Source organism: Camelus ferus, chromosome 7, assembly GCF_009834535.1.
Source record: "Camelus ferus isolate YT-003-E chromosome 7, BCGSAC_Cfer_1.0, whole genome shotgun sequence".
Lineage (NCBI taxonomy): Eukaryota > Metazoa > Chordata > Mammalia > Artiodactyla > Camelidae > Camelus > Camelus ferus.
Window position 1 is genome coordinate 50,027,729 of NC_045702.1, and position 17,520 is coordinate 50,045,248.

A 17,520-nucleotide genomic window follows, 5' to 3' on the forward strand; every position below is an offset into this window, starting at 1 on the left:
AACAATGAATCATTATTGCATTATTATTATCCTTTGAGAATGAAGCATAAAAGATTGATCAGAATAGCTGCTCAATATATATCTGTAGCCTGCCTGATTTACTGAAAGAATAAAATATGCCTGAACTCTGGAGGCTGATAATTAAATTTCAAATCATACTAAACACCTTTGCCATATTCATTCTGACAAGAGGATTTAAGACTTGAAATTATTATCTTTACTATACTTAAGCTTCGACCAAACTAATTACCATGCACATGTGTTTACATTAAGTGCATTTTCCATTCTTAAAGAAAAAAAAGAAGAAATTTTCCTAAGTAAATAAGAAGTTAATATAATTAATAAATATCACTGACTAGTAAAACACCGACAGCATTTTGTAGGTAAAACTAACACTCGTTTTTAAAGGAAACCTCCAGAAATCCAAGATACCAATTTTTTAAAGAAGTAACACTATCGATGAATCAGAGTAACTGTAAATAGAAGTTCTAGGCTGGAGATGCACAAAGTGTTGGCCCATAATACGTTTCCAGGCTATTGATTGGATCTTAGCCTTGGCATCTCAGATAGCTCTTTCTAAATTCAAGCAAAGGGAAAGGAACATTACATTAGCATTACGGTTAATAGCCAGAAGCTACTGTCAATACAGTGCCAGAATTATTTCATGATTTCCAGGATCCCATAGCAATAGAAATATACAATAATTTGTTCAATAATTTAATGGTAAAGTGGGAATATGTGTCAATTTAGGGTGCCAGAGTTTGCAATATGGCAAAGATGATGAAGCAAAGCATTCTGCATGTGAAGCAAGAGGGAAAATCTGCATTCTATGAATCAAAATTATGCCATGAAAGCAAGTTTAATGTTATTTTTTATAATATTTATGTCACAGATACAAAATTATTATGAATGTATACATTTCACATCAGATTTAGAAGAGAAGCTATAATTCTACTTCTAGACTGAATTTACTCTGATAAAATTTATAACTAATCAGAGTAGCTCCTTCTTCACAGAGTAGCTCGAGTAGCTCTTCCTTCACTCCTTCATAGTGTCTTCTGGCCCAAGCAACATCAATGTCACACTCTAGTTGCTGCCTTTGAGGGTGACCTCTCATGTCTCTCACTCCCTCTAGATCACCTCCTCCTTAGGCTCATTTCCAGTCCTTTGTTGCTCTTCACACACAGCAGCTCTGACCCAGAACGAGTCACAAAGATCTCTTGGCCTCTTATTTAAAACGACCCTCTTAACCAAGCAATAATTCTCCATGTCAACAATCAAAACATTTTTATGATCTTGCTTATTCTGCATAAAAAATAATCTGTGTTACCTGGGAATGCATGACACATTACTTTTATAAAAATTTTTTTTCATAGACATAATGTTATTTCATCTTCAAAAAATGACATGAGGATGAGCATTAAGAGGACAGATACTAATGCCTTTTCTATATATTGAAGGAATGGATACAAAGTTGTGAAGTGACATGACTAGGATCATGTAGCTGGTTAGGGCCAAAGAGGATTCAGTCTTGGACTTCAGGTGACCCCATCAGGGCTCTAAGGGGTAGGGCTGCCACCAGCCCAGGCTAGTGTCAATACAGTTTCATACAGGATTTGAGGCTGACTGAAAGGAGGCCAGGTTAGATTTTAGCATCCACTCACCCCTTAGCCAGGAGCCAACGTGCAGGGTCCCATCAGCAACACTGTGTGGTGGCTCAACTAAGGGGAAAGGGAAAGGACCACTTCTTAAAGCCTGCTATATACCAAGTCCCTTATATAAATTATCTACTTAATTCTCACAACCTTACACAGTAGATAGACATTAACACACTTATTTTACAGAGGAGGACAATAAACCTCTATGCAGTTAAGCTAATCCTGTTCAAGGCCACACAGCTAATAAACCATCAAAAAATAAAACTCAAAACCAGGTAAGTCAGGCTATTTAACCTCAAAGCCTATCCCCTTTTCTTGGAACACTGCTGCCTCCTACTACATAACGCTAGACGGGTGAGATATATATATATCTCAGAGTGTAGTTTAGTGAATAAACATTCATTCAAACTAAATGAAACATATCTAACAGAGAACTAATCATATTTTAATTCCATTTTATGATTTTAATAATTTTTATATTCTAATAATTTTTACAGCACCAGTAAATTAATATTTATTATTATTTTTAGAAGTACTCAGGTCAAATATCCAATTATAGAGTGCTTTTCATATTTCTAAAAATGTCAAGTATCAACCACAAAAAAGTAATTTAAAGGGTCACAAGTATAAGTCTACTATTTCCCTTTAAAAATTAGCATGTCCTAAATGCCAGAAAAAATACATTATAATTTTTTTCCAAAACAAATGAAATTTCAAGGCAAAGCTAAAAAATGTCAATGATTAGTAAAGAAGGGCTGCCTCAAGAGTTCAGGATTTGGTGTGTTCCTTTCAAAGCTCCTTTGGTTTCACCTAGATTTCAGGGGAAGTAGCATTGCAAATGTGGCACTTACACCTCATTTCCAGCATGGAACATTTAACCTACTATGAAATCCCATTAAAGTAGAAAAATGTCTTCAATATTCAAATAAAAGAAAGAGCATTAGAATTTCTAAATCACTCGGACACAAAACTCAACAGAATAGTTGTTAATATCAGCATTATGACCCTCCAAATGTATATATTCAGGTATCACAATAACCCGTAAGGTACACTGTTATTTTTCCCATTTTAGATATAAGAATAATAAACTGAGAAAGAGAGACACACTTAAATGATCCTTTTATCTTTGTCATGTTAGAAAAAATTTACTGTAAGTCCTCATTAAAATTATCTGAAACACTATGGACTTTGCATAAATAACTTAAAATTAAAGTTAAATAAATAAACAAACACACCCACCTTTTCTCACTGTACTATACAAGTAACATGCTCAGTAGAACCCAGATAGAAAGTACTACAACTCCAGATATAAAACTCAAGTCTTTTGGCTCCAATTCATTTGTTGTTTGAACCAAAATTAAACAAATGACTATATAGATATGAAATTTCTAGTTTTTTAAAATCCACTGCTTTGAACAGAAAAATGTTACATGGCTACCTGTACAAAATGCCTCATCTTTCTTATAATCCATAATGCCTAGTCACTATCATAGTCTTGCCAACATCGTCACCAATGCCATCCAACACAACCAGAAGCTGTTCAGCTGGTCAAGAAAGAGTTTTCTACTAGCCCTTGTAGGTCATGGGCTAGACTAGGTCAATCTGAGCCCAGGTTGGTCTCATCCTTAAAATTTTACAGGAAATAATTATAGCTCTCTCCCTCTTACTCTTCTATAAAAATGTTCTCAACTATTCAAGAATGGCCCTAAGAGTGGGAAATAGTGCCAATACTAAGCAAAACCTTTAAAGGGTCAAAACTTTCACTTAACTCCTGAAGTAATCTTGAGCTAAGTGGAAATCCAGACCTGGCAAGCAGATCACTCTTGCCTCACAAGTTCTTGGCTGCACATTCAGCTGTTGCTCTGTCATGCCTGTCCTGGATTTCAGTATTGAAAAGCCCTCTGAAGATCAGCAGGGCAAGCTACCACTCTGTGAGGCTCACTGATGTCTATGTAATTCATTCTGCCTGGACAGTCTGATATTCCCACAGTCACAACCACTGTGTTGAATCTCCCTAGGCCAGTGGTTCTCAAATCTGCCTTCACATTGGCATCACCAGGGAAGCTTTTAGTAACACTAATGCCTGGGCCTCACTGAAGACCAAATCCAAAATTGTTAGGTATGTACTACCTTATTGGGCTGGCTAAGTTCACTCATATTCCATGAATGTCTCATCTGTAATGAGAAATAACTGATTCAAGAGGATAATCAGTGTCACTGGAGGGTACAATTCAATTTTAATTCAAAAGGTTCCCAAACTTGGCATAAGATCTGCTCCCATTTCAAGACTCTCAGAACAACAACAGCACCAATATTTCAGTGTCCAAATTAAGCAAAGACATACGACCACTGTCAAAAGATCTCAATTATTTTTGCCCATTGCAAAGTAAGTTATTCTGGGAAATGGAACCAGTACAGACTTCCTTGACCATAGCATCATTGTCAACAGAAAACTGATTCAGTCTTTAAACCAACTGAGATAAAATAAGAAGGGAAAAAAATTTTATTCCGTAATTATTAAAAAGATATGAGAAAGGAGAGATCAGGCTAGCTGTGACAGGATGTAGCAATTACTAATTCACTCATAGAATTCCTAGTATATTCTAACACATATGTTATAATAGACATAATAGATACTAAAATAGACTCACTATCTTATACTAGAATACTAGAGTCAATGAGATAAAATATACATTCAACAAGATCCTTCATCCCAAGACTTCATTTACTTAACTCCTTTCATCAGAATTTTAGGAAGAAAAATTTCATTAAAAAATTCATTAAACTTCCTTCTTAACATTAACTTTAGTTAATAAAGGTGCTAGATGGATTCCACAGAATAAATAAATAAAATAAAATCTCCTGCACCTAAACATCCACATTAAAGTTGTTTTTGAAGGGGAAAATAAATACCTACATATTGTTAAACTGAAACCCACACCTCGATTATGCTGCAGAGCAACTGGCAAGGTTTGTTTAGCAAATTTCATGCCAAGCTTCTGAAGTATGCACCCTACCCCTTTCCACACATAATTCAATATAAATACTTTTCTTCTGACAGACATTTTGAAAGATCAAAGTGCAGAACAAAGGCAAAGAATGACACGAAGCGCGAGTTCTGGACCATTGAGATGAATGGATGAATTAGCCAGAAAATTCATGATGACACCTTGGACCTGCAAAAGTGGTTCTGTTTATGTGATTACAGTTTCAATGCTTAGGAGACCCAAAGCTCTAAACAGCAATTTTCTTCTATGCCCCTACAGGAAACCCTGCAATATTTCAACAAGCTCATCCATCAATGCCAATCAGTGCAATTCACCTGACATCTCATTATAGGTTTTAAGCAACTGGATGTCATCTAGAAGAGGACAAATAGTTCATTACACCAACCATTATGGATCAAATAGAACCCTTATGCAAAATGCATCACGCAAAATCCAGTATATCGCCAGCAAGGGCTAGATAAAAGTTAAATAAAATAAACTGACTATTGTGGAATATGCTTCTTATAGAGTACGATGATCCAACTGCCTTGCACTTATGATTTATAGATTTATAATATAAGAAGCAGTATTGAGCTTGCTAAACAAAAAATATGGTTTATGCATATATACTTGAAATAGAGAATTAGATTAGGAGTGAAGTTTTAACTACATAGACTTCTCTGATCTAGGAGTAGAAAAAAAGGAGAACGTTTGGGTTCACTAGCTGGCGTTTAATATTTTCAGCAATTTCCAGCCACCCTCTAAATTAATGTTTTCAGCAGTGTCGTATACCATCATGTTGATTTCAGAATATGGCAAAACATCAAAATCCTGGCCAGTGTTACTCCTTTCACTGCTGGCTTGAAAGGATATGCAATTAATTATATTGCAGATTTATGGGATTCTAACTGGAACCACACTGACTGGCCTGCTAGTGAGTACAGGAAGAAGGTAACCCACTTGGGACTTGAAGAACCTATAGGACTACATGCACAATGGTTTGCAGGAATAAATTACTTTCTTAATAGCTTGTGCTCCAGTCTATTAAAATTCATACTTTTTTTTCTTTTCAGTATCATTATCTCTATGAACAAGTTATATTGTAGTTACAAAAAAAAAAAAAAAAAAAGAACTGAACAAGCAAGTCTTAAAGATCTTAAAAAACAAACAACCCCCTCCAAAACCTTTCTTGAATATGCTTTGAACCTACAAAAAAAATTACTATATTGGCAGGTGGTGGGAAAGTTGACCTTATAATTCCTCCCTACTTTAGGATGATTTAAAGATTCGCTACAAACTTCTTTTCCCCTCAGAGCAGCAGTTACACCGATGCAAACAGTCCCATTTCGGGATAATGAAGGGACAGACTCAGTGAGAGGCACACATCCTCAATCATCCCTCTGTATCTCTCCTTAAATCGACCATGACTTGCTCTGCACCATTCTAAAAAAATTTTTAGAATAGTAATACTAGCTACCTCAAGTTAATCAGCTTAGTGTACAACTTCCTTTAGTGCAAATCCCACAGCATTTAGGGGATATTTATTCCACATATAATTAGAAATTCCACTGCAGGAGTCATTAAATAGATAAAGACCAGACATGATGAAGCTCAAGATAAAGTATATTCAAGATTCCAAGGTAAGGATGCTAACTCAAAGATATCTGGAAAAGAAACCAAGAAGGAAAGGAAAGAGAAAAGGGAAAGGAAAAAAGGTGAGACTCGATCCGTAATCTAACCCTCTTGGTTCATTTTCAGATAACATGATAAGTATATCATTACAGTAGTCCAAATATTACTATAGAATATAATGACAAAATTTGTTACTTACTTTCTTCTTGAATTTGAGCTTACTCAAAAAGAATTTTTTTAAGTGTAAAAAATGGTTTATATAAGCATCTCAATATTCTGTTACATGAGTCAGAACAGACTTTCTTAATTCAGAAAAATAGAGGATGCACAGCATGACCCAGTCATTTTTTTTTATAGTCTGAGATATGGAATACACAAGAGTACTTTTCACTTTAGGATATTGAAGTAGAACAAAGGGAAAAAAAAACATTAAGAAAACTCTAAGTGTTCCACATATAATTAGTGTGAAAGCACTTAGCCAGGTGGTAGATTTTCAGGAGCTGAAAAATGGGTCTAGTAGATTTTTAAGCTCATAGCAGATGGGGGATAAAGATAATTTATAATCACTGTGTCTAGATATTTATAAGGATTTGTGTCAGCAATACATTCAAGCATAAGGCTGTGCCTGCAGTGTGTCCAACAATTCTAAGCCCTGTTCCTGCTCCCAGGCACCACAGGGAAGTACATTCCTCTTCGGCATGGGCACTGGTTATATGAGGGCTTCCATATTCAGGTGTCCTGCCCTGAATACATATCTGAAACTTGGATGTGTTCTTTCTTCTTCAACAGAACACAAGTGTATCATCATGAGGCTAAGACAGTGGAAAGAGTGAATCCTTAAAAGCAACACAAAGGGAAGAGAACGGGCATGAAGTTAAACCCATGGCCTTTTTTCACTGAAATTAATTAAAACTTTTTTTCAGACAACAAAGCACATTTTTAACAAAGCAGTATGTTTTGCTTTATAAACAAAGAGTGTACATGAGAGGCAAAGTTCTCATCAACAGAACCAAATGGAGTCCAGAAACAGAACCATGTGTTTGATATATGACAAATTTGATGTATGACAATGACAGCACTGCAGATCACTAATTAGTTTGGGACACTCAGTGAACTGCATGGAACACAAAATAAAACTACCTCATATCAAACAAACAAACAAACAAAATCCCAGCTGGATTTAAAAATAAAACATGATAGGTAACTTTAATTTTAGAGTAAAATACGAGAAGACATCTTTATGACCTTTCATATAAAAGAATTTTCAAACAAGACATAAAAGAGTATCAACTGTTAACAAATAATAAATTTGAATCCATTAAAATTAAAAACTTTTATTTATCAAAGAACACTATAAATAAAGAACAATCTATAATCTAGGAAGAGATATTGGCAGCATAAAATTAACAGAGGATTAGTATCATATTGTTCCAACAACTTCAATAAGTCAGTAAGAGAGAAACAATCCAAAGGAAAAATAGATAAAAGAGGGATTTTTTTCATGAAAAGAAACACAGTGTTGAATAAACACACCCAGAGATGCTCAATTTCATACTATTCAGGGATGTGCAAATTAAGATGATATTAATACCCTCCAGATAACAAAAATTAAGAAATCTGAATATACAAGTGTTGGGGAAAACGTGGAGCAACAGGACTCTCAGTCACTGATGATGAGTGTATAAATTGGTTCCAATTATTTCTGTAAATAGTTTGGAATTATAAAATTGTATGTACCTGTCTTATGACTCAGCAATTGCATTTCCAGATATACCCTAAAAAAGTTACACATGTACCAGGAAACATGAAGAGGCAGCATGTTCAGAAGAGCATTGACTGTAATAGCAGAAACCTAAAACAACATAAATGCCTATTAAGAGGAAAATACATGAGCAAATGTGGTCTATTCAAGTAATAAAATATTATAGTACAGCAAAAAAAATGGATACATTACAGCTATACATAATACCCTTAAAATGAATTTTAAAGCATAATATTCAGTGAAAAAAATAAGTTATAGTAGACTGTATTAATTATCATGCTATGTTTACAAAGCTACAAAACTAAACAAAAACTAAACTAAAGATTACTTTGGAATATATTCAGATACAGATCTTTTTTATAAAAAAGCAAATGGGAATAAGAAATGAGAATGGCTGGTAGTTGTTAACATGGAATTGGATTTGTGTCAAACACAGGAATAGTGCATGTATTGACAGTATTCTTAAGTGGGGTGTTGGTATTCATTTCATTATAAATTACATGTTGTATATTCTTTTGTATGTACAAAATCTTACACTAAAAAATTACAAACACAACTGCAATTTTGATGTTAGATTGTGCACATACAAAAGAAAGAATGAAAAACGTCTGTGTACCTGTTCTGTTTGTATATGGTCTTTACTAATTTTTACGTCATTTAAACTTCAAATGAGAAATACTATAAAAAATCTGGTACTCCTCTTCACTCCTCTTCTTAACATATGGGTTAAGAGAAGAATGCTGACCCTAGGTCCACGTTCCTGCACAGCGCAAAAACAGTGGAGCTAAGTAAATGCTGCTTCCTCTAGTCCCAGGATCCTTATTCAGTTTAATTAGCTCCTTTGTTATCACCCTGGCCCCTCTAAGTCTCTGAGTGTGCAGTCCCTTAGATGCACTGGAATTAACAATTGCACACAGAATGGTGGGATTAAATATGATTTTACTTCTTGTCTTCGTTTATCTGTGCCTCTTATTTTTCTGAAGTGAGTATCTATTACTTATGAAAAAGGAACATGCATTATCTTGATAGTATACCAAGAGAAAAATGAAGAAATCTCACACAGATGGGAAGAGAATGAGAAGCAAGTTATTGAGAAAAACAGTCAATGCTACATATTAAGAATTATAGATTAATAAAAATAGTTAAATTAATGACATTTTAATAAACATTTTTAATCCAAAACATTTTCTGTAGTTATTTTCTTATTAAACTAAGTGAAGTAAACAATATATAGAAGATACGACTATTTAACTAAAGCATCACTTTTACATAAAAATAGGAGAGTCAATTCATCAGAATTTCAAACTGAGAACGGAATATGAGCTAGGTGAAAAGCTATGAACATTTCTTTTAGAAATCAAGTTATAATGTTGCAACTGCAAAACATGGAAAGCTGCCTGGTAGCAAGGTCCTAACAGCCCTGCCAAAAAATGTCATCATCTTCAGTGTCATATGTTCTTAAACTTTCTTGAAGAATAAAAAGAAAAAGGTGGTTGTGGAATTTATGCATCCTACCCTTTAGCTCTCAGCCCTGCTCCTTCGGAGTGTATTCATATGAAAGGTCATCAACCAAGGAGGTTCTTGGCCAAGTGTAAGCGAAAGACCAGAGCCCAAGGAAGAGTAAACATAAGTCTGGACTGGCATTGTAGCAAGTTATTTTGTGGCAGGGATCTTCCATTGGAGCAAATTCTAGATCTTACATCTAAGTCAGTTGTCATGATCTAGAAACCTTTATTCCCAAGGTCCTAGACTATGTCAGTCACTATCTTCTTCTCAACACTTACAGGATACTGCCAGCTAATCAATGATCCTGTGTTTTGTAATGGAAACTCTACTCACTTGATAAAGAATCTGTCAGTTTCTGAAGAAGCCTTGCTCACAACTACTCTGCAAAGCCATGTCATCCATGATTGATCTTCCTCCAGCTTATCTCCATATAACACATGAAGTGAGGGAAGTTAAGGAGATTAAGAATTAAATTACAGTAGTGGGGAATGCCATTTTATTATTCATTTTATTATTCAAACCTAATCCATGATTCTCAGTTCCTTTGGGTGCTCATAGAAAATTAGAAGAAATGGAGGAGAAACTGACAGAAAAAAACAAAACAAAACAGTTGAAAACAACACAAAAGGGGAAAAAAGAGAACTAACATGAGATAATGCATCAGGTATTACGTTATATTCATTTGACTTCTTTTGAACTCTATTTGGAAATTAATATTATTATTCCTATGTTAAAGTTGAAGAAACTGAGTTTTTCATTTTAGCAATACGTTAACTATAATTTACCCAGAAACACAGCTAATAAGAAGTAGACATGGTGTTCAAATTCTATAGTATGTGTTTTTCCATTAGGACACACTTTCTAGAGTGTGGAATTGTGCAAATTCAGGCTTTATTTGCCTCTGCATAAAATAGGCACTTCATAGTTAGGCATTTCAAAAATAAATTCATTATTGCTTTATTCCTTTGACTGTATTTCCTATTCCTGGGCTAAGTATTATTGGAGAAAGATCAAACAACACTGCACAAATGATTTACCATAAATTCATGTTAAAGTTATTTCCTTACCTCTACCTGATAATTTTCATGCAGTGCCAGGAGATACTCCACCAAAGTTGGCAAATGTGTGGAACATATACCACTACTTCTCCCTGATCAGCAATGCCAGGAACTTCTCATCAAGAATAGCTCTCTTAACTATTTATACTCTGTGGGCTTCAGAATCCTTCTCAACACAACTTTCATGCAGCCACTACCAATCAATTGGGGACAGTATTGAATCTAAAATTTATATAATACTTTAGTCCTATCTCACTCACCAGTGTTTCCAAACCTATCAATCGTATTCCTGTCCTACTTATTCCCAGCAAATAGCCCTGCAGCCTAGAAGACATCTAATAGAACACATATGTCTTTCCTATTCTTGACCTCAAACTCCTTCCAACTTTGCACTTGCCTAAGGAGAGGTGTTTTTCTCAAATTTACTGATCAACCATGTTTTTCCTCCTTGTCCCATCTCTTAGTTGTCCTTGCCTTCATTTACTCATTATTTTTTCAATCTTTCGCCCACAACCTTCATGTGAAAACACATGCTCAACCTTTTCTTGCTCATAAAAATAAATTTTCAACCAACTCTGCTGCATTTTGAAAGTTTCATCTAACTTTTTTCCAACTATGCTTAATTTTTAAGTTCCTTGCAAGAATTATCAATAGTTCTTTCTCTCTTTTATTTGCCACCTATCCATTCCTTCCCTGTTTCCACTTAAGGTCTAGCAGATAAATTCAATAGTCTGTTTAGCCTTAATCCCACTTAATCCCAATCCATTGCTGGTCAAGTGAATTCTCTGGGGAATCTTGTCAAAATACAGATTTAGATTACTTGGGGCTTGCTAGGGCCTGAGATTCTGAATTCCTAGCAAGTTTCTAGGCAAAGTCGATGTTGATGATCCACCAACTATACTCTGAGTTGCAAGGCTGTATACAACTCTTATTTTTTAACCATTCATTTCTTTTTACTTCTAAGACACCACCGTGCTGGTTCTCTCCATTTTCTGATTGCTATTTTTCTGCCTCCTTATTGACTTCTTTATTCTTCCTCATGCCTAATTTTTAAAATCGCTATATTAATAAAAATATTATTTTGAGCATTTATTATGTGCCAATCACTATGCTACAAATCTTATTCACTATCTTAATTAATCCTCAGAAGAATCCATGAGAATTTTTTTTTTATTTAAAGATGGTAAATTGAGGTACCATCACCAACACTACACAGTCAGCTTGAGGCCAACATTCAGCCCCAAATAATTTAGGTTGAAAGCCTATGATTTTCAGATTGGCAATCCTGCCTCACACCAGTGTTGTTCAAGAAGTCAAGAGTAAGCCAGTGATGCCATCCTTGCATCTTGAAAGTAACTGGCCAAACGGTGTGATAAGGAAGAAGAAAAGGATGCCAAATGAGGAATTATGAATTCCTGCAGGAAATTTGATAGAACAATATGAGAGGGTGAACAGATTACTATTGCAAAGTAATCTGATACAGCCCATCCACTCAGAATTAAATTTCTAAACCTGAAGAATCTTTAGGAAAAGTAACACTCTGAGAAAAATAGTCATGATAAGTTATTTCACCAGGAAAATCAAATGAACTTTGAGGCAATTCACATCCTTGCAATGCAAACTACTGAACTAACAAACACAATGTGACATCCTTTACATAAAAATGCAAAAGAAAGACTCTCAGAATTGAGATCAACCACTTAAAAAAGAGGAGACACCTGGTGATGTGGCCTTTGTCTGTATTTATGCCTTCCCCAGTGCTCAGTCTATTGGCCATCTCTAATTAATCCTTATAACACTGCACTTCTGAGGGGACAAATTAGAAGCAGAAAACATCTCCATTTTGTAAATAGAAAGCAGATGCAGTGACTTAGTGGTACTTAGTGAATCAATAACAGAACTTCAAAATCAAGCCTAACTTAGATTCCATTGATTTATCTACATAGCATAGCACCATATGTAAACTTTAAAAAACAAAAACAAAAAATGATGTTTTCTTTCTTAAGAAAGTGAACAACCAGGAGTCTCCAAAAATCCTTTTTTTTTTTTTTTTTTTTTGGCTAATCTAGACCAAAACCTGCGAAATAGGCAAAAATGTACCAGTTCTTTCCCTACAATTAATGTTTCTTCTAAAACACAAAATTACTAGACAAAAGTCTTGCCCATTAATCCTCACAATTAGCTTTAGAAGTATCTGAGATCAGACACCAGGAAGTTACAAAAGATACATATACCTCATTTGACATTAAGAAAAAGTAACGAAGGAAATTATATGAGAATTCACTGTGGTTAAAATAAAAGTCATGGATTAAAGGCTTTATGAAAAACCACCTTATTAAATCCTATCCTTCCTTCAGAAAGATAAATAGAATTAGTATAATTAATGGTTGTAATTACCTTCATAATGTGCTTTCCTTGACATAAACATTCTTTAATCAATCCAAAATGCAAAAATGCTTATCAGTGAGCTTACTATTCTGATAAGTTTTATCAACACATATCTAAAACTGGCATTGTAGGCACCTTAATCAATCTAGGATAAATTTTTCCCCATAAATTTGACCCTTTTGATAACTGTCAGGCATAGATTTTTATTAGAAGGAAGATATAAACTAAACATAACAATGCACATTTTCTGACATTTAAAAACATAAGTCAGAACTCTATTCAGGATTGCTCTACCTTCAAATTGGAGACTCACAAATAATTCTTACTGAGAAATAAATGCAGCATGACACCAGCACACGAAATTTAAAATCACCAGCATAAGTTAATGTATGATGTGAAGAAAGGTTGTAAACAAAAAAAAATTCACCATTCATTGATCACTTTTTACTCATTTTTTAAGGAAAAAAATCAGTTTTTACACTAAATACTTATAATAATTCCAAGCTGTTTATTTTTATGTATTTTCATGTCTCTGTGAATCATAAATCTCCAAATTCCTTGACGTTTAGAATCTATACCATGATTTTGATAACTGGACCATATTGTTTCTAGGTTATTTAAAGATTCATATTTTTAAAAACCAAGGTTCTTCTACATACATAGTGTAAACACAAATCACTTTCTTCTAACACAAACATATAGGGAAACTAGGGTTGCAACACATAAACATCACATGTTTCTGTTGTGTGACAACGGAATCTAACTTCTGCAATTCTGTAGTGAAATTTGGAAAGGAGGACTGGAACATCATAAATACTGAAAGTCCACATGGCCAAGTATTAAAGGTTGGATCATTTGCAGCCTAACAGCTCATTCTATTCTCCCAGAAACAATTCATAATCAGTGAGGAGAGCTATGGCTCCTGAGAGAATTGGGGAATTCGCTGGTGCTCCATTTGCTCCCCTCAAAGCAACTCCTCAGGAGCAGCACAAGCTTCAAGTTAGCTCAAGACGGTGGCCCGCGCTGAATCAGCACTTGTCCTTGAACCAAGAAATTCCAGAAGAGCAGGGGGCTGGCAAGGAGAGGAGAGAAGAAATAAGGAGGACTTGGTGGAAAAGAGCATATCATGTACTGACAATGGGTCTCCCGAGTGTATCAGTAATAAATTGGCTTTCTGCCAAAATGTTTTTCTCTCTCTCTCTGCAGTAAAGGAAACAGTACATTAAAGTGTTTCGTAGACTATGCACAATTTGGAAAATTACACTTTTGCAGCAGTATTGCTCTATGAACTAAAGTGAAGTTCCTTTCCTTAAGCAGAAGTAGTATTAACTATATATTCAACAGAAATCTAACCCTCAGTAAAATTTTATGCCTATGGAGGCAGTTAAAGTGTTCCCCAAATAGAGAAATAAATGTTTCTTTTGGTTTCCCTGGTGTAATATAACTGAATGTAATTATTTACCAAATATACAGAATAAGAATGTTTAAACTGAAATTTAATTGAAAGGTTTCAGCTCTTCTTGGGGAAAAAAAAATGCTACCCAAACAAGAAATCAGCACACAATAGACTAGATGTTTTAAAGGGTTAGAAAGTCCTGGTCTGGATAACTTCAGGAGAGATGTGTGGGTGGGGTGAAGAAGATCAGCATCTGTCTACTCTTACTTGCCTGTGCATTGTTTGAGATTTCAAATAAGCACTTATAATTTTAGTAATTTATTATTTTAGGAGAAGAAAACCAGTTTCTCTCCTTGCTTCTCTTGACCAGAGAAAAGAACAAGCCCCTCCAGCTTTTAGAAATATTAGCATATTCCATAAATCACACTATTATTAATAGTTAGAAGGTACAGAGACCAAGTATCAGCTAGGGGGAAAAAGCAACTTTGCTAACTAAAACATCTTCTTATAATTCTCAGAAGAGGAGAAATACCATTCTACTCTTAGGAACCAGGTTATCTGAGAAAAAGCCTAATGAATTGAGAAATTGCTTGTAACTGTGACATGTTGCAAAACTGATATCAGACAAAGATAATTCTTGTGCCACATTTCAGGTATGAGAGTCAATCAATCAAGAAATATGTACAAAGATATACTCTAGAGACTATGGGAGTAATTAAGCAAATAGAAAGAAATCATCCTGACCCTTGGAAAGTATATGCTTTTACTGGTAAAGCAAGACAAATAAGTAAAAAATGTAGTTCGCAACAACTTTGAAATCAGTGGGACCAAGAGTGCTGTACTAACAAAAGAAAAGGATAAAATTATTCTTTGAGAGAAGAACATGGAGATCTTCAGGAAGGAGATGAGATTAAAGTGGCCCTTGGAAAAGGTGCAGAATCTATTAGATCCAAGTGAAGGAGAGAAGAAGGTAAGTAGAGAGAGGGCACGGAGCAGGGAAATGGCGATTCTGAAATTCCCTTTTTCAGCAAATGCGGAGGCTCTGGAAACTTCTGGCTAACAAGATATTTTGGGAATTGTAGGGAGAATGATTAAAGTAGGGATAACGATCAGGAGGTTACTAGTAATATAATCGTGTCCAGTCGGTGTTGGGTTCCTGGGTATAAGGACCATATCCAAGACAGGACTGCCTTCTAGATCTTTGTATCTATAGCTCTTATTTAACATGCACTCAATCTACAGCTGTCTCATCATCAAAGTCAAATGCCTGCAAGTGCCATTTAGGTAACACATGAGTTTAGGGAGCTGGAGAGTGCACTCCAACTGTAAGATAGGGTTCGAGAAGTAGTCACCACTCAGTACCAATCAACGGTGGCCATGTGGAAAGTGGGGTCCATGTTTACAGATCTTTAATTTTTCAAGAGTATGAAATGAAGGTTTTTATGCTGTCAACTAATTCAGAGCATTCTAAAACAGGGTAATAAACAAAATACGAAAAGTCCTTCAGGCTGGGTCGCGACCTCAGCAAGGCCAGGCAGAGGTCCACTTTTACTCTAGTGGTCACTAACAGAGAAATGCTATTCATAACTTTTGCATTTCTGGCAAGGGAAAAAGATGCCCAGAAAATGGCACGTCCAAGGTTGGTACCTAAAACAGTAAATCGTATGTTCCTTAAGAAATACCCTGTAGCACCTGATGACATATTTTGGATTATTCAGCTTAACAGCCTTGAATGACTAACTGATGCTACTGGGAATACGACTAACACATAGTGCTTCATATGTGCCAGATGCTGTACTAGGTGCTTTTAATACAACTCTTTTAGTCATACCAAAACCTATCTGAGATCGGTGATTTTTTTAATTCCCATTGTACAGAGAAGAAAACTGAGACACAAACAGGTTAAATAATTTGCTCAAAGCTAGTAAGCTTCAGAGGCAGGATTTGGACCCAAGTGGCCCACATCCAGAATCTGAGCCCTTTAGCCTATTAGCACTACATTCCTGAGTCTGAATGGGGAGCTAGGGGTTGATGACGCTGAATGATGCTAATGGCATCTGTCTGTCTTCTGGGTCCCTCAGAAGTGCTACAATGGAGATATGTGATACTTATATTTTTAGCATTACAAGTCACATTAACCACCTCAGCAGAAAGCAATCTTATGTGGTAAGTACAAAATATCCCAAATGCTATTTTCCATATCATTTCTGCTCAAATCAAGACCATCCAATATACACTTACACAACAGCTAAGCAGTATTCACAAACGTATAAGTTCATATTATTTTAACTTGTCACTAAAATATTTTAGGCATTCATCAATGTAACTATATATGTATTTGTAGATGCACATGCATGAAGTCTTCCTGAAGATTTTAATATTATTCACAAGGTTGGTGTTGTTTTTATTTTTGGATTTTTGACATTGTAAGTCTCAGTAGCCTATTACTGTATACGATTAAAAGAGACATTCCTAACAAAATAATATGAAGGGATATGTAAACACACTTATCAAGTTCTTAGTGTTCTCATCCTTTCCCACATTTCATCAGCAATTTTTAAAAATTCGAGCCCTCAGAGAGGAAACACTCATTTGAAGATATTTGGGTTGCCTCTGTTTTTTATAATCAGTCTGCATAAAATGAGAAAAACAAGATTTTAATGTTTCTAAGAGTACTTTTAAATATCCCACTAATCGTGAACTACTCTCTCAGTGTAGCCATACTTAACAAGCTGAAAACAACTTACACCTTTAAAGAAACCAAACAGAGCTTTTTCCTCCACTCCCAACATGCAAGTGAAAGTCAATTACAAAATCATTTTTGTCTGGATTACTGTAACTGCCTACTAACTTCTCCCACATTCACTTGAGCCCCCCTCTAACCCTTTCTCCACAGAGCAGCCAGCAGGAGACTTTCAAAAGCTCGATCAGATGATGATGTCACTGTTTCTCTTTTGCCCTTTAAAAACCATTCCTGCACCTAGAAATAATCCAGGCTCTTCACTGAGACCTTTCTGACCTGGCCCATCACCCCTCCAGCTGCATCTCAGCCTCCTTCCTTATTCACAGTGAGATGTGAACAAGCCAAGCTCTTTCCCCACTCAGGGCCTCTCATCCTCTGTTCCCCTTCCTG

At 35.3% G+C, this 17,520-nt stretch overlaps 1 protein-coding gene across 5 annotated transcripts in view; it reads right to left on the reverse strand.

Moving 5' to 3' along the window:
- The window catches only part of HDAC9 (histone deacetylase 9), a 644,065-nt gene that overhangs the window by 558,814 nt on the left and 67,731 nt on the right, over window positions 1-17,520 (reverse strand). For 2 of the 5 annotated variants that reach the window (XM_032483888.1, XM_032483886.1), the window contains exon 1: window positions 1,665-1,686. Coding sequence is in view for 1 of the 5 variants with exons in the window: in XM_032483885.1 (XP_032339776.1) it covers window positions 1,665-1,721 (57 nt within the window). In the remaining 4 variants the exon portion in view is untranslated. Of the gene's footprint in view, window positions 1-1,664; window positions 1,722-17,520 lie in introns of those variants that run through there. The other 3 variants (XM_032483885.1, XM_006190149.3, XM_032483887.1) reach the window with 3 other exon arrangements.